This window comes from Diabrotica virgifera, chromosome 5, assembly GCF_917563875.1.
Source record: "Diabrotica virgifera virgifera chromosome 5, PGI_DIABVI_V3a".
In the NCBI taxonomy this organism is placed as follows: domain Eukaryota; kingdom Metazoa; phylum Arthropoda; class Insecta; order Coleoptera; family Chrysomelidae; genus Diabrotica; species Diabrotica virgifera.
Genome location: NC_065447.1, coordinates 163,478,742 through 163,501,417, shown reverse-complemented (window position 1 = coordinate 163,501,417; position 22,676 = coordinate 163,478,742). Strand labels below are relative to the sequence as shown.

Below are 22,676 nucleotides of genomic sequence, written 5' to 3'. Positions count from 1 at the left end.
TTGAGCAACTGTCAAAATTTCAAACAAATATGCCTTTGCGAGGTGAATTGCTTGAATGAATGTACTAATAATGTTGATTAATATCAAATGCTAAACGGAAAAAAAATCATAAATGCTACAATAAAGTCAGTACCTACTTGTGACCCCTGTATTTCAACCATCATTTTTGTGTTCAACAATTCGTGTGGTTTTGTAAGACCGAATTTTGAAATGAACCTTTGTCTGTTGGGTCACCTAATATTAACCCATTCGTTGCCGTTCACGCGCCAGCGAGTGATATGGTTACTTCAGTCAGGTGCCGTTCAGCAAAATGGCTTCTAGCCGAGTTCCATCCTCTTTGATAGGCAACGAATGGGTTAACTCTTTCAGAGGCGACGGTACCCAAAATGTACCACAAAAAAATTAACTGAACCGGGCAGTGGAACATATTTCGTACCGCATTTACATTGATTTTCTCTAATCCGTCCAAATAAGGTAAAATTTGGTGTAGTATTTCTGTCCCTGAAAGAGTGAAATCATTCTAAATATTAAATAACTAATCTCAACCCTTAATGCTATGTTAGCATCAGTTGATATTGAAAGTTAAGTCGACATTCACAGTTATCAACTGTCCTTGTTCAATATTCTATTACTTCAAGTTGTCTTTTATTTTTTACAGGACTCTTACAAGAATAGCCTCATCAAATTTAAGGCAAAATGTTTCATTTGAAAATATATTGCAAGATTTCATAGTCAATTTGGGCGTGGGTGTAAACTTTGGCACTGCGGCCAACATGCAGCTGTTTTTGGGAAATCCTGGAGACTACGCCTGGGGACGTGAAGGACTGGATGCTATTGTCACTCAGCTTCTGAATCAAATGGATACAACAGGTAAGACATTGTTTGAATATTAAAAATGTGAGTTTAAAACATACAGGTTTTAAACGGCTCTTAGAACTTTGGAAGACCGAACGGGGAGTATTCACATGTGTTATCATCTCTATAAATCAGATATCATCTCTGTAAAATAGACGAAGTGGACAGAGCAACAAAAATGACTCTGCAAAAATGTAGAGGAAACATTGTCTGCAATTGCCGACTTACTGCAGAAATCAGGTCGTCTTAGAATCCTAGACCTGTTGGACTGAGCATGGATATAGAACAGTGTTTTCCAAACTTTTTTAAATCGGGAACCCATTTTGGCAAAAAAATTAGTTGGCGACCCCCTTGTCTTATTGTATCCAGCTCATTATATATTTAATAACATTGTCAAATTAAAGTAAAGACCTAATACACCGTCTAAGATTTAGTGCAGTTGTTTAATAGAAACAAATGTTTTTATTGACGCTATCTATGAGCTAGTTACACAATTTGTTTCTTACATTTTCCTTCCGTATTTAACCAAGCCAAGGCGCTACATTAGTTCCCAGATTTTTTTAAATTTAAATTCGACTTTATATAAACGGGAAAACATGATTAAACAACACATTTTGCGTTGTTCTGTAAAGTGGTGCATAAGTTATTTGTATTACGTTCGTTTTTAATAAAAATCGACCTGTTTCGGGATTTATTTCCAACATTGCCCATTCAAGAAAAAATGAATTTAATCTAATCTTTAAGTGCTCACTGTATAATAAGATTTCATGCAAAAGTAAAATCGTTAAGAAATGATCAATTTTGCTCTCTGTGTCGTAGCGGTTCTACTTTTAAAAATATACATAATCAATGGGAAAATCTCATCTGGTCTGTCTTTTGAACTGGCGAGAACCACGCGTTCCAGTCGAGCAAGGAACCATGTTGCTCTTTAAGTACTAGGATAAAATCCATTAACATCGACTTGGAGTCGCCTTACATTATAAAATTATATTATGTAAACCATATGCTTCGATGTCACCACTTTCATTATTGGGGAGTGCAATTAGAACGAAAACATGCATTGTTTCGGAACAATTCAAACAAGCTTATATTTTTCTAAAACTTTTTTTGTTGGTTTATAGAGTGTTTGGTAAAGAATGGGGCCATAGCTTAACATTAGGTTCCTGAGGTTAAAATAGGTCGATTTAAGCTAATACTTTCTATGTAAATAACATACTCTTCATTCATAACGATAAAGCCATTAGTTTTCGAGATATTTAAAGCTAAAAACGAAGGAGCGTAATACATTAATCAAAATAACTGTGCCTTTTTATCTTTAACTTCAAATATCTTGAAAACTAATAACTTTATCGTTACGAATGAAGAGTATATTATTTGCATAGACAGTATTGAAGAATCTAAAAATTGTGCTAAAATAGCAGTTCCGTCAGTGGCGTAGAATTTGGGAAGGGTCAACCATTTACTTTCCCCTGTCGCACGCCTCTGGTATTAAGCAGAAACGACTATTTAACATAAATTAGTAGGGTGTACAGTACCTACACTTTCTGTCAAGTATCATAAGGAATAAGGATACGTCTAACAGTTTTAAAGTACCGGGCACAAATAATTCCTTAAGTTTTAAATAACTTATAAATTATTAAAAAAAAAAGAATACCTTATAACTATTGCACGTATCCTTATGATACTTGGCAGAAAGTGTAGGTACTATATACCCTACTAAATTATGTTAAATACTCGTTTCTGGTTAATACCAGAGGCGTACAACAGGGGAAAGTGAATGGTTGACCCTTCCCAAATTCTACGCCACTGACGGAACTGCTATTTTAGCACAAATTTTAGATTCTCCAATACTTTCAATGCAAATTATATACTCTTCATTCGTAACGATAAAGTTGTTAGTTTTTGAGATACTTGAAGTTAAAAATAAAAAGACACAGTTATTTTGATTAATGTATTATTGTTCCTTCGTTTTTAGCTTCAAATATCTCGAAAACTAATGGATTTATCGTTATGAATGAAGAATATGTTATTTACATAGAAAGTATTGGCAAATCCAAAAACTACACTAAAATAGAAATTCCGCCAGTGGCGTAGAATTTGGGAGGGGTCAACCATTCACGTTCCCCCGTCGTACGCCTCTGGTAGTAGCCAGAAACGTTTGTTCAACATAATTTATTCGGGTGTACAGTGCCAGCACGACTTACCAAATTTAGTGTTGTTGTCCCATGCCTGTTAGGAAATATTCAAAAATAAATAAAATAAAAGTTTAACGTTGACACCCTGTATTTCGGTTATTATCAACTTTCGTACTAAGGTGAGTTAGCTTAAATCGACATATTTTAACCTCAGGAATCTAAAGTTAAGCTATGGCCCATTCTTTACCAAACACCCTGTACATGTTAAAGTAAAAAGTTCTACTCGCAGATTTGACCGCTAATTGTTTATTAATTGTTTAAACAATAACAATTGTTTTTTATAAATAGTTTTAAAAATATAGTTGAATTGATCATTTTACTTTGATCAAATAAGTTTCTATTTTGTTTTTGATTATGCTGAATCCGAATATGGCATTATAATTTGAAAATTCTTATACATAAGCTCTTATACAGTATGTCTGCGTAGCTAGGAACCTCATGAAATTACTTTTTTTATTACATATCAATTTTACGGAAAAAAGTTAGTCTTCATAAAATGCTCTCGATAGTCAAAAATCTAAAACTCAACCATCAAATATAAAATTTTATCAATTTTATACGAGTTATGTCAAAAATATGAATTCCGTTAAAGAGTAAAATACCTTTATATTCCATAATATCAAAAAATGCTATTAGGAAAAGTTGTTTAAAATTAAAAACTATGTTTTAATATACAATTACATAATTCTTTTCGAAAAAAAAAAATTTTTCAATTTTTTCTCAAATTACGGATACACATTATCATTTTATTACAATTAGGTATGATAACTATCTTATTATCAATTTTACGAAAAAAAGTTATTCTTCATAAAATGCTTTACCTGGTCTAAAATCTAAGATACAACCATTATATATCAAACTTTTTCAATTTTATACGATTTATGTGAAAAATATGAATTTTTCTTCAGTTAAGTGCCTTTATTATTCACGATATTTTAATTAGAAGGATGTAATTGAACAATAAAACATATTTTTTAATTAGAAACAACTTTTCTTAATAACAATTTTCGATATTGTGAAATATAAAGGTACTTTACTCTTGAGTGAAATTCATATTTTTTGACATACCTCGTATAAAATTAATAAAAATTAATACACATAGTTTCAAAAGTTATGCACCACCCCTCGTAGTCACGATGTTTACGCTTTTATAAATCCGTATTTTTATCACATATTTAATGGACTTTTTTTTATATAAAATATACCTTTTTTGGTTTTTTATTTTATTTGAATACCCATTTAATTGACCTGGTTTTGCCAAGGTGTAAACATTTGAAAAATTTATTCTGGTGAAATTTTTGAAAACGTGATTAAAAATGAATCGTACTTTAATTTCTGAGTTGGACCATATAAGAATTATCGATTTAGTTGAAGGGCGGAAAAGAGTGGGTGTTTTTCAGAGTGATGTCTCACGGATATGAAATAGGTTACTGGAGAAAAACTCGATACGGAATAGAGCTCGGTCTGGTAGACCCCTAGTTACCAATGATCGACAGAATAGATATATCAGAATTTCCATCCGTAGAAGTTCTTCTATGTCTGTACCAGCCGTCCAAAGAGAATTCAGGCATGCTGCAGCAGTCAGAGTATCGTTGGCTACAATAAGAAGAAGAATTTTAGACTCGGGTTTGAGGAGTCGTCGACCAATAAGAGTTCCTCAGCTACAACCTAAACATGTTTTGGACCGCCTCCAGTGGGCTTAAGAATACATACAGCTCCCCCAACAGTTTTGGAATTTTGTGCTTTTTTCAGACGAGACCAGAATCTGTTAAAATAGTGATAACCGGTGAATTCGTGTGTGGCTAGTTGTGCAGCTCTTGTTGACTTTCGCCACACACGAATTTGCCGGTTATCACTAACACTAACAGATTCTAGTCTCGTCTGAAAAAAGCACAAAATTTCATAACTGTTGGGGGAGCTGTATGTGTTCTTAAGCCCACTGGAGGCGGTCCAAAACATGTCTAGGTTGTAGCTGAGGAACTCTTATTGGTCGACGACTCCTCAAACCTGATTCTAAAATTCTTCTTCTTATTGTAGCCAACGATACTCTTGACTCATGTAGCATGCCTGAATTCCCTTTGGAGGGCTGGTACAGACATAGAAGAATTTCTACGGATGGAAATTCTGATATATCTATTCTGTTGATCATTGGTAACTCGGGGTCTACCAGACCGAGCTCTATTCCGTATCGAGTTTGTCTCCAGTAACCTATTCCATATCCGTGAGACATCTCTCTGAAAAACACCCACTCTTTTCGCCACGAACCGCTGTGAATGGCCTTCTTCAACTAAATCGATAATTCTTATACGGTCCAACTCAGAAATTAAAGTACGATTCATTTTTAATCACGTTTTCAAAAATTTCACCAGAATAAATTTTTCAAATGTTTACACCTTGGCAAAACCAGGTCAATTAAATGGGTATTTACATGAAATAAAAAACCAAAAAAGGTATATTTTTTATAAAAAAGGCCCATTAAATATGCGATAAACATACGGATTTATAAAAGCGTAAACATCGTGAATACGAGGGGTGATGCATAACTTTTGAAACTATGTGTATTTTATGGTTGCATCTTAGATTATATACAATGAGAAGTATTTTATAAAGAATAACCTTTTTTCGTAAAACTGATAATAGAAAAGTTATCAATAGGTTCCAAGTTACGCAGACATACTGTATAAGAGCTAAATTTTTTTTGTTGAACATTTATTATTGTTGAAGCTTATTACTTATTTAATGTATTACTTATGTAATGTATTACTTATTAAATGTATTACTTATTTAATGTATTACTTAATGTATTTTAGGTAAGTTTTACAGAAAAAAAGTTTTGATCACTTTGTATAAACATTTTTTTAGCTGGTAATTTTCGTTTTTGTATTACATTTTTGTTATCTTTCTTAATTTTCTCAAAAAGAAATAGTTTATTTCATTTCTAAAGTAAAATAACTTAGGGCAGTGCTTCGCAAACTGTGCGCCGCGGCGCCCTGGGGCGCCGTGGCTCGACTACAGGGGCGCCGCGAAAGTTTTCTTCCAATATTAGACATAATCACATAATTACCTTCAAGTATTAAACATTAAACTAAAGTTGTTATGACAACTTTTTAACTTTTAAAATATACCTATATAAAAATGTTTCCCATGATAAACGAGTTCAGTTATTATTAGTAATTTTATTTGATGCCGACAATATATCCTCGATATTTTAAATTCCACGAAACAATAATTCTCTTACTACTGTAAATTGAGTTCGGACCGACAGGCCATAAATCACTGCCGGTCGGCAAATACAATCGTCTCTTTGCACGTGCACATTTTAAAACTATGAATTTTTACTTATCTAAATTTTAGTTAGTTGAATTTGTAGTTTCATCGTTTCATTTATCAGTGTGAATATAAACAGGGTTGTTTCACCTACTTGTGTACAAAAGTTGCTGTAAAAATGGAGAAGTTTTTGAATTTAAATAAACAAGGTGGTTCTAAAAATAAAGTGGATGCACCACAAACTAGTGGTAGAGTCGTGAAGAAACGAAAATACCGTAAATATGATGACAGCTATTTGGATTTTGGCTTTACATCAACAAACGTCAATGATGAAGAGAGACCACAATGTGTATTGTGCCTGAAACTTTTGGCTCCAGAATGCATGCTTCCAAGTAAGTTAAAACGCCACTTGGAAGCCAATCATCCAAACTTTGCTGACAAACCTCGTAGCTTTTTTACCAGGAAGTTAAATGATTTGAAGCAACAAAAAGGTAACTTTTCCAAGCATTTGTCGATACCTAAAAATGCTTTGCTGGCATCATACAAGGTTGCGTATAAAGTTGCAAAGTGTAAAAAGCCCCACACAATCGCAGAACAATTAATTCTACCGGCTGCTGTAGATTTGGTAAACATTATGATCGGAGAATCTGCGGGAAAACTACTTTCAGCGGTGCCTTTATCTAACAACACCATCAGTCGCAGAATTCAGCGTATGGCGGAGGATCTTAATGATCAAATAATTGAAAAAATAAAAGAAAGTGAATTTGCGTTACAGTTGGATGAGGCAAACAGATTCTAGTAAAGATGCACACTTGATTTGTTACATAAGGTTCTTGGATGATAATACCATTGTGGAGGATCTTCTGTTTTGTAAAAAAATCACTGCAAGTACAAAGGCGCAAGACTTGTTCGAGATCCTGAATACATTTGTGGTTGAAAACAATTTGGAGTGGACAAAGTGCGTTGGTGTTTGCACTGATGGTGGTCGTTCAATGTCTGGCCGTTATGGAGGATTACAGGCGCTTGTTCGAAACAAAGCTCCGGATTCAGTATGGACCCATTGCATCATTCATAGAGAAGCGCTTGCATCAAAGAATCTGAGTCCTTCACTAAATTTGGTCTTGGAACGTGTGGTAACTGTGGTAAATTATATAAAAACTAGGCCGGTGAAAGCAAGGTTTTTCAAAAAAAAAAAATGTGTGAGGATATGGGTGCAGAACACACGTCTCTGTTATACTACTGCCACTCACGATGGCTCTCTCGTGGTAATGTTTTGTCTCGTATGTTCCAATTACGGCAAGAAATGTACATTTTTCTTGAAGAAGAAAAACACCAGTATGCCAAGTACTTTGTAGAAACGGATTTTTTGATTCAACTAGCATACTTATGTGATATCTTTGAAAAGTTAAATGCGTTGAATCTCTCCCTGCAAGGCCGCAACATGCACATTTAAAAATTGGCGGAGAAGATTTCAGCTTTCAGAAAAAAATTAGAAGTATGGAGGAGAAAAATTAATGATAATAATATCAATGATTGTTGTCCCTTGTTGCAGGAGTTTATTATCTCCAATGAAGTAATATCTCTTGCAATATTAAATCTATTTTTGCGGATCACTTATCAGAGCTTATCAAATGGTTCGAAAAATACTGTCAAGCTGATAATATCGACCAGTTTGCATGGATTCAATATCCATTTAGAGCGGAAGCTCCTTCTGAATTTACTTCTTTAGAAGAAGAAAATCTCATTGATTTGGCTTGCGACAATACGTTGAAGACAAACTTTGGCTGCACGGAACTAACTGATTTTTGGATATCAGTAAAAGATGAATATCCGCTGCTGAGTGGTAAAGCTCTGCGCATCTTAATTCCATTTGCAACATCCTATTTGGGCGAAGCTGGGTTTTCGGCGGTCGCTGTAATAAAAAGTAAATACCGTGCGAAAATTAGCGTGGAACAAGAAATGAGGGTAGCTGTGTCCAGTTTGATTCCGAGATTTGAAAAGTTGTGTAATGAACAAGAACAAGCTCATTTATCCCATTAATTACTGTAATTATGTTTTCAATAAATTTTTTTTTTTTTTTTTATTTAAAGTAAGCCGCATCAACCATATTGGTTATTAGCCGATGGATTTAGTGTATACAATAATGACTAAAAATTACATAATTATATGTGGTACAATATGTTACTGTCTCTTAAAAATTTCACAATATTTTCACTGGTACAGACACTAAAGATCTCCGTTATAACTGATGGTATGTTATAAGTTAGTCTTTCAGCACTATATTTGGGACACTCTGTTAATACATGTTTCACTGTTAACGGCACATCACAACTCGTACATTTTGGTTGAGGTTCCTTCTTCATTAGATATTCATGTGTAAGTTTGCTGTGTCCTAATCGAAGCCTGGTTAATACTACCTGAAAGAAACGGCTAGGAGTGTTGTTATTCCATCGTCCAAAATTTGGTTTTATTTCTTTCAACTTTGAAGATTTTTCTTCCCAAAATTTAGTCCAATTACATATAAGCTTTTGTTTGAAATACGGTTTGAGATCTTCTGCTAGTGGTTTCATTATCGGTCTGATATTTGGAGAATTTGCTATTTCTCGAGCGTTTTTATCAGCTAGTTCGTTTCCTTTAATGCCTATAATATGTGACGGTACCCACACGAAGACTAATGTTTTGTTCTTCAGCTGCTGCATCTTGTTTTTAATTAATTTAGCAATCGGGTTGCAGGTGTACATTTTTGATAGTATATGGAGGGAATTAATTGAGTCAGTAATAATAAGGAATTTTTCTGATTTGACTGTTTGTATATGGTTTAGAGCTCTGTATATTGCATACATTTCTCCAGTTATCACAGTGGATTCTGTGGGCAATTTGAAGCTTTTTATTGTGTCTCTTATGACAAATGACGATCCTACACCAGAAGTTGTTTTAGATGCATCTGTGTAAACTTGGATATATTCAGGGAAAGAAGAAAGTATTCTATTATAATTGCTTATAAATATTTGTGGATTGGTTTCGGATTTATGGTATGATAATAGTTGTAAATTTAAAGTAGGCAAAGGTATTAACCAGGGAGGTGCCGTGTTTACATTTGCTGAATGTGTTGAGGGAAAGTTAAAAATTTCAATAGAGTTTAAAATGTTTTTGATCCTTAATTGAAATGGTAAATGTGTCCTTATGTTGATATTAGATAACGATGACTGAATAAGAAAAGGGTTGTCAGGTTGTAGTGATGATTGTTTTGAAACGTAAGATAAACTAAGTAATTTTCGTCGTTCATGTAATGATGGCTCTCCAAGTTCCCACTCGAGGCTTGCAACAGGAGTTGTTCTGTAAGCTCCAGATATTATGCGTAATGCATTGTTGTGTATAATGTCTAAGATTTTTAAATTTGACTTTGACGCTGAAGAATATGCAATACATCCGTAGTCCAATTTTGATCGGATTAGGCTTCTATACAACAGTAGTAATGTATCTCCGTCAGCACCCCATTGTTTGTTGGCTAAACATTTAAGAAGATTTATACCATTTTGACATGATATTGCCAATTGCTTAATATGTGATTTCCAACTTAAAGTTTCGTCGAATGTTAAACCTAAATATTTTATCTCTGTACATCGTTTCAATAACTTTGTGCCGAATTTTAAGGTAGGTATGTTAGTGTGAATAGGCTTTTTGGAAAAAATAATATATTGTGTCTTGTCAGCTGAAAAATTGAATCCACTCGTATTAGACCAACTATCAATTTTGTTTAGTTCTTCTTGTAAAAATTTGACCATGGAATTAATATTTTTTCCTTTGACGAACATTATCATGTCATCAGCATATAATCTAGCCTGTGCAGGTCTCTTGAGATTTTTTATAACATCATTCATTGCAATTAAAAAAAGTGTAGGGCTAATTACAGATCCTTGTGGTGTTCCATTGTCCTGAGACTTAATAGTAGAATGTTCTCCATTACTTCGTACTGAAAATTTGCGTTGATGTAGAAAGTTATTCAAAAATGCTAACATGTTTCCTTGAATTCCCCAAGTCTGTAGCTTTTTTAATATTCTGTATCGCCATGCCAAATCAAATGCTTTGTTGATATCAAAGTAAACAGCTATGCATTTCTGTTTGTTACAGAAGGCTTCATTAATTTGACTTTCTAAATGTAAAACATTATCTGTAGTGGATCTTAAGGGACGAAATCCAGCTTGTTCCGGTATGAGTAAATTGTGATGTTCCAAATGCCACATAAGTCTATTATTTATTATTTTCTCTAGCAATTTGCAAGTAGAACATGTAAGTGATATTGGCCTATATGATTCTGCTGCTGTTGCCGGCTTATTAGGTTTTAGAATAGGGATGACAATAGCTTGTCTCCATAAGTCGGGAAATTTTTGTTTACACCAGATTATGTTAAAAAGGTTCAATAGGAAGTCTAAAGCTTCGTTAGGTAACTGTTGTAGGAATATTGCGGGTATGTCATCTGGGCCTGGTGATGTGTTTTTTAACATTTGGACAGCTTCTAACAGTTCTGTTTTATTAATTGGAGTATTTATATCATCGTTACTAGCTACAACTTCTATTGGATTTGCTTCTTCTTCTTCCCGATAACGTAAAAAAATATTGTTGTAATTTTCATTTGTAGACTCTTGTCTGTATGTTTCAGCTAATTCTTCTACAATTTTTTTGTTTTCAATAATTAGGTTTCCATTTCGTTCTAGGTATTTTATTCCATTTTGTGTATTGACGCCAGCTATTTTCTTTACTTTTTTCCATGCGGATGACATGTTAGTATTCCTGTTAATACTTTGAACGTATTTTTTCCAAGACTCTTTTTTAGATCTGGTAGTAATTAATTTTGCATATGCCCTTTTTTTCCTTAGCTCTATCAAGTTCTCATTAGTTTTATGTCTTTTGAAAGTATTTAATGCTTTTTTACTTTGCTTTATTGCCAATTCACACTCTTCATTCCACCAGGGAACAACTTTGTTTTTTGCTATGTACTTTGTTTTTCCCATTGCAATTGTGGCGGCTTCAGTGATTAAGTTATTAAACAATTTTAAAGTTAAGTTTATGTCTTCTTCACTTCTAGGGATATTTGATATTTCTTCGGTAATTTTTGTTTTAAAGATGTTCCAGTTGGCTTGCTTAATTTTCCACTTTTGAAAAGGATTGGTTTTTGTTGTGGGGTTGGAAATTTTTGTTATTATTATTGGATAATGATCACTTCCATATAAATCGTCTACGGTTTGCCATGTATGATTTAGTAACGTCGATGGGTCAGAAATAGACGAGTCAATTGCTGAAAAATTTCCAGAAGCTGCGTCGAAACGAGTTTTAGCTCCATCGTTCATTATTGTTAAATTCAGGCTATTGATTATGTTTGCTAATAACTTTCCATTTTTAGTAGTTTTTTCGGAACCCCATAGGAGATTATGGCTATTAAAGTCACCAAGAATTAATTTTGGTGATGGAATTTGCATAATTAAGTCGGAAAGTTCATTTCCTTGGATATTATGGTTCGGGGGAATATAAATATTACATATGTTCATTTTTTGATTAGTAACTGTTGTTACTGTTACTGCTATTGCTTCTAAGTTTGTATTAATTGTGATTTAGTCCTGTCGCCAGGGGGGGTACAACGGCCTCGTTAATTCAGATGGACTTTCCCAAGTTTTTTTTATGTATTTTGACCCGTAGAACACGAATTTTTTGGGTAACAGTTGATCCGGATGTCGATAAGATTGTTATAGACCAAGAACTTGAGGAATCAAATAACAGCGATTTTTGGCAAAACAAAACAATATTTTGTATTTTTTGGGTCATTTTAAGCAAAAAATATTTCTACAAGTTTTTTAGTAGGATGCACAGTTTTCGAGATAAACGCGGTTGAACTTTCAAAAAATCGAAAAACTGCAATTTTTAAACCCGAATAACTTTTGATTAAAAAATAAAATAGCAATTCTGCTTAGCGCCTTTGAAAGTTCAAGTCAAATTATGTCGGTTTTGATTATTTGCATTGCTACGAATTTATTGTGTTATTGTTAAACAAAGCTACAAACAACTAGTGCGTGAGTGATGTTTCTATGATTTCTCATTTAAAATCGAACGAGTAGGTAGAATAGGTACTAGTGCAATCAAGACTATTTCTACGTTACATGCGTTAAAACGCATGTAAAAGCACGGGAAACCCTACGTGTTTATAGCTTTGTTAAACAATAAAAAAATAAATTTTTACCAATGCAAATAATCAAAACCGATATAATTTGACTCAGACTTTCAAATGCGGTAAGCAGACTTGCTATTTTATTTTTTAATCAAAAGTTATTCGGGTTCAAAAATTGCAATTTTTCGATTTTTTTAAAGTTCAACCGCGTTTATCTCGAAAACTGTGCATCCTACGAAAAAACTTGTAGAAATATTTTTTACTTAAAATGGCCCAAAAAATACAAAATATTGTTTTGTTTTGCCAAAAATCGCTGTTATTTGATTCCTCAAGTTCTTGGTCTATAACAATCTTATCGACATCCGGATCAACTGTTACCCAAAAAATTCGTGTTCTACGGGTCAAAATACATAAAAAAAACTTGAGTAAGTCCATCTGAATTAACGAGGCCGTTGTACCCCCCCTGGCGACAGGACTAATTCTGTGTACTTGTAAATCGGTTTTAGTATATATTGCAACACCACCACTGGCATGATTTGTCTGTCTATTTTGATAGTAGACATTATATGACTTCAAGTCACACACATTGTTGTCTTTAAAATTAGTTTCTTGAAGACATATAATATCAGGAGAATATTTCCTAATTAAAACCTGAAATAAGGGTAGGCGGGTGTGAAAACTGTTTAAATTCCACTGTAAAATATTATTATACATGAATTATATTTTTATTTAAATAATTAGTTTTGAGATACATCACTGTCGAAGTCAGATGAAACAGAAAGTCGGAGCACTTCTTTAGTTAATTTTTTAGTTAGTCTAGTACATTTGATTTTCATTTTTCGATCTTCAGTCTGCGAATGTATTGCATTTATCATATCTATAAGAGATGGAATATTTTCGGTATAGTCTTTAGCAATGCTTAATGCATCACTACTACCGTGAGTATTCTCTAATAGGTCAGTGAATTGTTGACTATCGAGTGGGAACTTAGGATTGTGGTTGTCAATGAAATTGATTATGTTTTGGGGCAGTTCTCGAAATTCTAATGAGGGTTTGCCTTCCGACTTCAACTTTTTCTTTGGAGCTTTTGGGACAGGTTTTGTAAAGTAAGAGTTTGCTTCTGAGGAATTAGTAATATCTGGTGTATCTTCTGGACTAGATGTTGCATTTCGTTTAGAGGTCGTAGGATTAGTTATTGAAGTTGTTTGAACTTCAAAAGAAGTGGGTATGTCGTGATTAGGCTCATTGAGTATAGGAGTAATTGGTGTTTGTTCACATATCATTTCAAAGTTAGTAGTATTTGATATATACTCACTTGAATTATTGCTGTCTGAGGGATTGTCTAGAGAGGAACTTTGTTGTTGTGATTTAGTATATGGAGTAGGAGCTTGGAGTTGGAGGCTGGCACATCGTGATACCAAATGACCTGGTAGTTTACACTTATAACATAATGTATCTGTTGTAAGATATATGTGATATGTTAAGTCATCATGATAAATTTCTAATACTTCGGGAATTTGGAAATTATCTTCTGGAGGAGATATGTACACCTGCCTTCGAAAACTAAGTATGTGACTATACGCTGGATCAGGTGCTCCAATTCGTAAGAATGTGATAGGCGACATTAGCTGTAATCCAATAGTTTTTAACTTGGTTTCCAATAAATTATGTGGAATTGTGGGACTTACGTTGGATAGAACAAGTCTTTGTGATGGGGTAACTAGCTTTCTTACTGGTATTACTGTGTTTTATTTAAAACACACCTGTTTTATTTAAAAGTTGACGAACAACCAGATTTTGATAATTGCTCTTTTTATTCTAACCAAATTGTTAGGTTAGTCAGAACAATGGTCAGTTTATTATCATGCAATCAAACAAAATGAGAGTTTTCTTTACTCACGTATGATTTCCTGCACTTAAATAATCACTATTATCACTTTAGTAGTAATTTTAACTTGTTAATTAACGATTTTTACTAATATTATTTCAGAGCTGTTTATAAAACCAGTTGCTGGTAACACGATCAGGTCTGGAAATCTTTTCAATAAATTGTTTGTGAATTTAAAGTATGTTTCATTATTATTAAATTAACCTAACCATATCAACTGCAACAGAAACCGTATTAACTACAGTTAAAGTTAGACGTTAAATCAATATTTTGACTCAGGGAGCCGCGGAAAAATTCTAGTTTATTAAGTGCGCCGCGAACTAAAAAACTTTGGGAACCACTGATTTAGGGCATTTTAAAGATTACATCCTAAGCTTTAAAAAAGCACCTATAAAAAGCACTGTAATAAATCTGTTCAAATTTGAGTAATATCGTCTTAAAGTAGTGTTAATTCTGTAAAATTACGAAGTTTTCAAAAATTACATTTTTTGAGACGTCGCGTCGTATCATTTGAATAAAATTTTTGACATTTTTTTAATACAACATTGTTTAGTAAGATGTTTGAAAGGTAAGTTGTGCAAAATTGAGAGTTTTTTAAGAAAAATTTTATGTTACACATTTTTAAATCATTTTTAAACAAAATTCATGTGAGTCTCACTTTCCGCCCACACCGTACTTCTGCCCATACATTTTATTTCTTTTTATTATGACCATAAGATAGCTTAATTATTTTTCTTTCATGTTCAATTTGTAAAATTTCATTTGATCCATTAGTTAAAGAATTTATTAACTGTACACTTCTCCGAACGCTAGTTTACAGTGAGCCAATATTTGTGAGAAGGGTGACTTTAGCGTTATAAATAAATTATAGAAGCTACACATTTAATTTTAGAAAAATCTAAGGTTTTTTTTGTAAAATTTTCTGAATTTTTTAATGATCAAGTCAGTTTTTTCTAAAGTTAATATTTTCTTGAGTTATTTAAAAAACATCTAATTTCGCAGTTCATTTGTTTAATAAAAAATGAAGCACCCACCTATCGAGTAGAACTTTTTGATATGTTGTTTATTAAACATTTCTTAATGAAATTACAAGTTCTATCTTGTTTGATTTTTTCCGAAGTGAAAATCTATATATATGCACTCCCCTATTAGTGTGCTAGTTTCATTTACTTATCAGAATTCACTGAGGATGATCTGAATCAGATCGAAAATGTTTTGTAATCCATTTGGACGACATTTTAAAAAAGTTTTAATAAACATTTTTATACCAAGATACAAATTGAAGTTTTTACTTCTGTGTTGATACTGCAATATGAACTTGAAAGCTGGACATTGAAGCAAGAACACATACATAAATAAGCTACAGTCATTCGAAATGTGGTGTTACATGAGGATGCTTAGACTAGCATGGACACAGAAGAAAACGAACACGGAAGTATTGAGAGAAATGGGTAAAGAATGCGAAATATAAACACGATAAAAAAAAGAAAGTTATAATATCTGGGACACGTAATGAGGGGACAGCGATATGAAATGTTAAGACTGATAATACAGGGAAAGATAAGAGGCGAAAGGAGTATAGGAAGAAGGAGAGTGTCATGGTTGAAGAATTTAAGGGGCTGGTTTAAATGCAGTTCTATAGAACTCTTCAGAGCAGCAGTAGATAGAGTAAAGATAGTGATGATGATATCCAGCCTCCTATTAGGAGATGGCACTTAAAGTAGACTTCTGTGTTAGTTATTTAAAAATATATCTCGTAGATCAATTATGTACCATAATTTTATTATAGTACTTTAATAGTGAACATTTAAAACAAACAATTTCATTGCCAATATCGTATGATATTTCTAATCAAGTCACTGATAAAATTACTTTATCACTAAAAGGATTATCGCGATAAATATTAATGTATTAAATACATTTTAGTTAAAAATTATTAAAAACATTAAATAAATTTTGTTCTGGAGTTTAAAAAAATAAACCATTTATAGAAGATTTGTACGAAGAATCTATGTCAATAAATTGGTTATTTATATAAAAAATGTAAGAAAGGACGGGATAAAAAATAAATAATTTAAGCCTTATAAATATGACAGAATAAGACAAAACACCGTTAAATGTAGGTATATATTAATTCAAAGGAATTTTCAAAGTAATAGAGATGTCTCTAACTAACAGACAAAATAATTATTAACTGCAACCGAAGAGAAAGAAGTGCTGAAAGCAGCCAGGCATATGAACATAATTGAACTGATAAATTTTTTTTAAATTTTCCTATTTATTTATTTACGGTTACAACCATTTACAAAAAAAAAACAATACATTAAAATACAAATTACAATATAGAGAACAAAAAATACAAATATAGTACCAAATTACACAAACAATCATACCTAAGGACATTATAACCTCCTAACTGCTATCCTTACTTGATATAAGGGCAAATTAAAAATATCCTGACCTAGCCAATACCAGATCCATAATTGGTTCGGTGTGCTTATAACGTGGAATGAGCTCTAAGAGATCTAGGTGGAATATAAATCATTAACTTTTTAATGAGTTCAGGACACTCCATTAATAGGGCAGTCAATGAGGGTATTTGGCTCCGAATTCCACCCTACTACATCGCTTTACTTGATATTTTCACAGTAAGTAGGGAATAGCTCAAGAAACAAAGTCTATCCTATATACGCTTGGGGGCGGTTGTTTGGAATTTACTCGTTTCCTGTCGCTGATAATCGAAATAAACACTAGTGGACTGTATGATACTTGTAATTAATTGAAAGAGGTACAAATTACACAAAATACACTTCTTGGTTCGTGTATTCATCTGTAGTCTGTTTTCTTGTCTACACTCTTAACAACATTCGTTCCCGAATTCTAGTTTTTAGGTGTCACTGAGGCGCGCGCGGTGTTGCCACCGTTGCCATTTTTTATAAAGGTTAAAAGTCCTAACATAGCCCCCCTTTTGAAGGGCACCTTCAAAAATATATACATAAAATATTGAATAGTAAAATATCTAAATACACAAAAAATAAAACAAACACAAATAATTGTCAATTGTTGATGTCTTCTTGCATTGGTAAAGGACACAAATGTCTTACTGAACGAGTAACTGATCCCTTCATGGTGGTTACTTCTGCTACTCTGGTTTCTCCATCTCTACCTTGACATAACTTAGTGATTCGTCCAGTAATCCATTGACAAGGAGGAACAGAATCATTTTTAATAAGAACCAGGGTTCCTAATCGAATTTTGCTAGCTGGATCCTTCCATTTGTACTGTTGATGTAATTGAGACATATATTGTTTGGAAAATTGACCCCAAAATTGCTGGTACAGCTGCTGCACATGTTGGAATCTGGTTAAGCGACAGCTGGCTATATTGTGAACGTCATACTCTGGCAATGACGTAAGAGGTCTACCAATTAGGAAATGGGAAGGTGTAATAGGAGATAAGTCATTAGGATTATTTGACATGTCAAACAATGGTCGTGAATTTAATATACCTTCTATCTGTACGATAAGGGTGTTAAATTCTTCAAATGTTACATTATTATTAATTAATATTCGTTTCAAATGATGCTTAGTGCTTTTAACAGCTGCTTCCCACAGCCCCCCATGATTAGGTGTATAAGGAGGAATGAAGATCCATTTTATTCGTAGCTCGCTTGTAGCCGTTTCAATAGAATTGTAATTTTTCTGTAAAAAATGTCCTAACTGTTTCAGATAATTGTTGGCTCCTACAAAGGTACTGCCGTTGTCTGAATAAATAGTACTAGGTATACCACGTCGAGCGGTAAATCTTTTTAAACTTGCTAAAAAATTCTCTTTTGTGAGGTCCGACACAACTTCTAAATGCACAGCTTTTGTGCAAAAGCAAATGAATAATGCCAAATAACATTTTAATAGTTTAGCTCCGCGCCCCTTTTTACTAAGAATATTAAAAGGACCTGCATAATCTATACCAGTCACATAAAATGGAAAATTAGGTTTAATTCGATTATTTGGTAGATTTGACATTGGACTTAAAAAGGGTGTAGGATTAAACTTGAAACAAGTCAAACAATTTTTGACAGTTTGTTTTGCTAAGACACGTCCTGCTATAGGCCAGTAACGTTGTCTTACTGATGCAAGCAATAATTGAGGACCTGGATGAAATAGTTGCTTATGTTTATACTCGAAAATTAACTTAGTAAAATAGTGTTTGGATAACAGAAGAATAGGATGTCTAGTATTGAACGATAAATACGTATTGTTGAGTCTTCCACCTACTCAAAGAATTCCTTTATTATCCAAAAATGGAGTTAATGAAGAAAGTCTATTATTTTTTGGAAGTTGCTTGCCCCTTTTGAAAAAGGATAATTCGTCAGCAAATGACTCTAATTGAGCTTGTTTGACGATACTAATATGGGCTTCATCTAATTCTGCAATAGATACATTACCCGTACGTTTATTAGATTTATTTCTTAAATTGTAAATGAAACGTAAACAATAGGCTGGTATTCTTCGAAGTGTAATAAAATCTGAGTATCTAGTGATTAAATCTGACAATTGTACTGATATAACTTGAAACACTTTAGAAGTCTTTTTCAACTCTGTCAGTTCTGAAGTTTTTAACTTAAAATCCACATTAGGCCATTCTGACTGTGGCAATTGCAAAAACAGTGGTCCGTTCCACCAAATTGTATTGGAAATTAATTTTTCAGGCATAATACCACGAGATGCAATATCTGCTGGATTACTTGAACTGTTAACATAATTCCAGGTAAATGTGTTGGACAACGATTGAATTTTGGATACTCGATTAGCAACGAAAACTTGTAATTTACTAGGATCCGTATGAATCCAACTTAGTGCTACCTGAGAATCAGACCACATGAAAATAGGAACATTGACTTGAATGGCTTCTGTTACGGTGTTTATTAGTTGTGCACGTAATAAACAAGCACAGAGTTCTAGTTTCGGAATAGTTACAAGTTTGATTGGTGCAACTTTAGTTTTTGAACACAAGAGATTAATGTGATATTGATTTGAATCATCGATGCTTCGAAGGTAAATGCACGCAGCATATGCAGCTTTTGATGCATCACAAAAACAATGAATGTCAAGTAAAGTATTCGAGACAACTTTACGAGGAATAGATATCTGATTAAAAATATTAATATTATTTTGAAATTGTAACCAAGTCTGTTGCAAATCCAAAGGGATTGGAGTGTCCCACGAAATATGAAGAGTCCATAATTGCTGAATGAGCATTTTTGCAATAATAATAGACGGGCTTAACAGACCTAGAGGGTCATATATTTGCGCAATATTCGACAGAATATGTCTTTTAGTAAATGGTTCGTGACTACGTAATTTGTTTATGTTAAAGGTAAACGAATCAGAAGAATTTAGCCACTGGACACCTAATGTTTTACAACTATCGTGATCTCCCAAATTTAATACTGAATTTGAGACATCGGATTCTTGAAAATCTGTAATTACTTGCTGATCATTTGAAATCCATTTTCTCAGAATAAAATGAGCTGATTTGAGCATATTGTAAATAGATTTGCATCTTTCTTGTAGTTCGCTTAGATCATTAGATCCTGTTAATAAATCATCAACATACATATCAATTAAAATTGTGCTAGAAGCTAATGGAAACTTGTCTAAATTGTCTTCAGCTAATGTTCTGATACATTTAATTGCTAAATAAGGTGCTGATCTAGTGCCATATGTGACAGTATTCAGTTGATAAATAGAAAATTCTTCATTATTATTTTCACGCCAAAGAATTTGTTGTAAATATTTATGTTCTGGATGTATGAGTATCTGTCTGTACATTTTAGAAATATCTGCTGATACAACATATTTATAAATTCTGAATCTTAGCAAAATGTTTAAAATATCGTTTTGCACTTTAGGACCTACATATTGAAGGTCATTAAGAGAATATCCTGATGAGCTCTGGCAGCTTCCATCAAAGACAGTTCTAAGTTTTGTAGTTACACTAGACTCTTTTAATATACCATGATGTGGTAAAAAATAGGAATGTTCTGAATTAATAGAAATTTTACTCATATGACCTAGGTTTTCATATTCATGAATAAATTCAAAATAGAGTTGTTTAAAATAGGAATTGGAGAATTTTGATTCTAATGACTTAAATCTTTTAATAGCTGTTTGCTTTGAATCACCTAATAGACTAGGAGAATATTTTAATGGTAATTTTACCACGAATTGTCCATTCTCATTACGAGATGTGTCTTGTTTAAATATCGCAAATGAGATCGTCTTGAGACAGAAATTCATTCTTGGTTTGAACATCCTCTAGTTCCCAAAACTTTTTTAATTGATCATCTTCAGGGATGTGTACTTCAACAAAATTGCATACATATTTATCTGAATTAATTGGAACTGTACCTGTTACAACCCAACCTAAATGAGTATTGATTAGTAATGGAAGATTTTTACCTAATGATATTTTATCTTGCAATATAAGATCCCAAAAAATGTGAGCGCCTAATAACAAGTCAATTTCTTTAGGACAATTGAATTCTGGATCTGCTAAATTAATATTGTGAGGTAATCGAATATTATTCATATCAATAGGATAAGCAGGTAATCTACTTGATATAACGGGTACTACAAGACATGATATACTAGAATTGAAATCTGAAAATTGTGAAAATATTTTTAATGAACATTTTTTACTAATGTTAGAAGAACGCTGACTAATACCAGTAATTGAACAGTTTGTATCAGTTAATTGTAGTTTTAATTTATTGCAAAAGCGTTCGGTGATTAAATTCATTTGTGCACCGCAATCAAGTAATGCTCGGCACTTATGAAACTTACCATCTTGGTCTTTAATATTACACATAACTGTAGCTAATAAAACTTGACTCTCATTTTTTGCAAAATTTATACTTATTTGCTGTTCTACACCATCATTTCTATGATCAAAAGTACTAGGTGAACTTACTTGATGATTAGTGTCACGAATTGAAACTTCTGCATAATCTTTATGAAGCAACGTGTTATGTTTGTGAGTCTTACAAACAGGACATGGACCAAATTTACAATTTCTCTTATCATGACCACTTAATAAACAATTTTCACATAATTTAAGTTTTCTAACTTTCCGAAACCTCTCTTCGACTGATAACGCTTTAAAGGTGGGACATTTATAAATTGAATGTTCCTTTCTACAAAAATTACATCGGTTTTTAACCGCAAAGTGCACTAGATTGTTAGATCTGTTATGATACTTATTTGAACTTGAAGACTGTGATTTAGCCGTTTGAGATTCATCCAAACTTTGTAGTATGTCCGTCTTATTTTTTAAAAAAATGATAAAATGTTCTAAAGTAGGCAAATCGTTTGCAACCTTAGTTTCTTTCCATTCGCGTATAGTATTTTTCTGGAACTTGTTGATTAAGATATGTATCATAAATGAATCATATAACTTTTCTTTTGGTACGTCTATACCTTCCAAGGAAGTTAAATGTTTGGATATCTCGTCTAACATATTTCGAAAACTAGCATAATTATAATTATCTTTTTGCATCATGGTTAAATTTAGTAATGATTTAAAGTGGCTGTCTATTAAAAACTGTTTTTTATCGAACCTATCGCATAATAAATCCCAGGCTTTCTGAAATGGTTGATCTACGCTCTCTAAACCTTCAATACAACTGGCTGCGTACCCTTGCAAAGAAGCCTTCAAGAAATGAAACTTCTGCCCATCACTAAGGGATGCATTATTCGCAATGGTCGCATTGAAGCTATTTTTGAAACTAACCCAAAATTGAAACTCCCCAGAGAACGTTTGCAATTTTATTCTCGGTAATAGGACATTTTGCAGGGGATCACTCACTGCTTTAAATTCACTAGATTGACCTAATTGACCGTATTGTACGTTATTACTGTTTACCGCTACCGGTCTTAAAATGGTTTTTAAATATGCTTGTGCCGCATAAAATCGATTTTCAAACTCCTCTCTTTCTGAATAGTGCTCCGGTAATTGACCCTCAGAACATTTCTTTTCTATCTCTGTTTGAACTATATCAAAATCATTTAGTAAGTTTATATGATTATCATATCTAAATTGAACATCTTGAATAGCAAAGTCACCCTTGTCTTTTGTTTTAGTAATGAATTTCTCTAGCAAAGTTAACTTTTGTTTATTTGTTCCACGAAGTCTAACTAAATCTTTTAAATCGTCTACTACTACTACTTCATTTGAGGTCGCCATCTTAGTAAATAAAATTGATAAACTCGACAAATGGGTACTTATAATTTAACTATGGATTATTATTGAA

General features: G+C 32.8%; 1 protein-coding gene across 3 annotated transcripts in view; it reads left to right on the top strand.

Moving 5' to 3' along the window:
- Positions 1 to 22,676, top strand: part of LOC114334977 (E3 ubiquitin-protein ligase Iruka) — a 124,266-nt gene that overhangs the window by 59,292 nt on the left and 42,298 nt on the right. For all 3 annotated transcript variants that reach the window (XM_028285111.2, XM_050651640.1, XM_028285112.2), the window contains exon 4: positions 659 to 870. In XM_028285111.2, the coding sequence (XP_028140912.1) occupies positions 659 to 870 (212 nt within the window). The remainder of the gene's footprint in view (positions 1 to 658; positions 871 to 22,676) is intronic.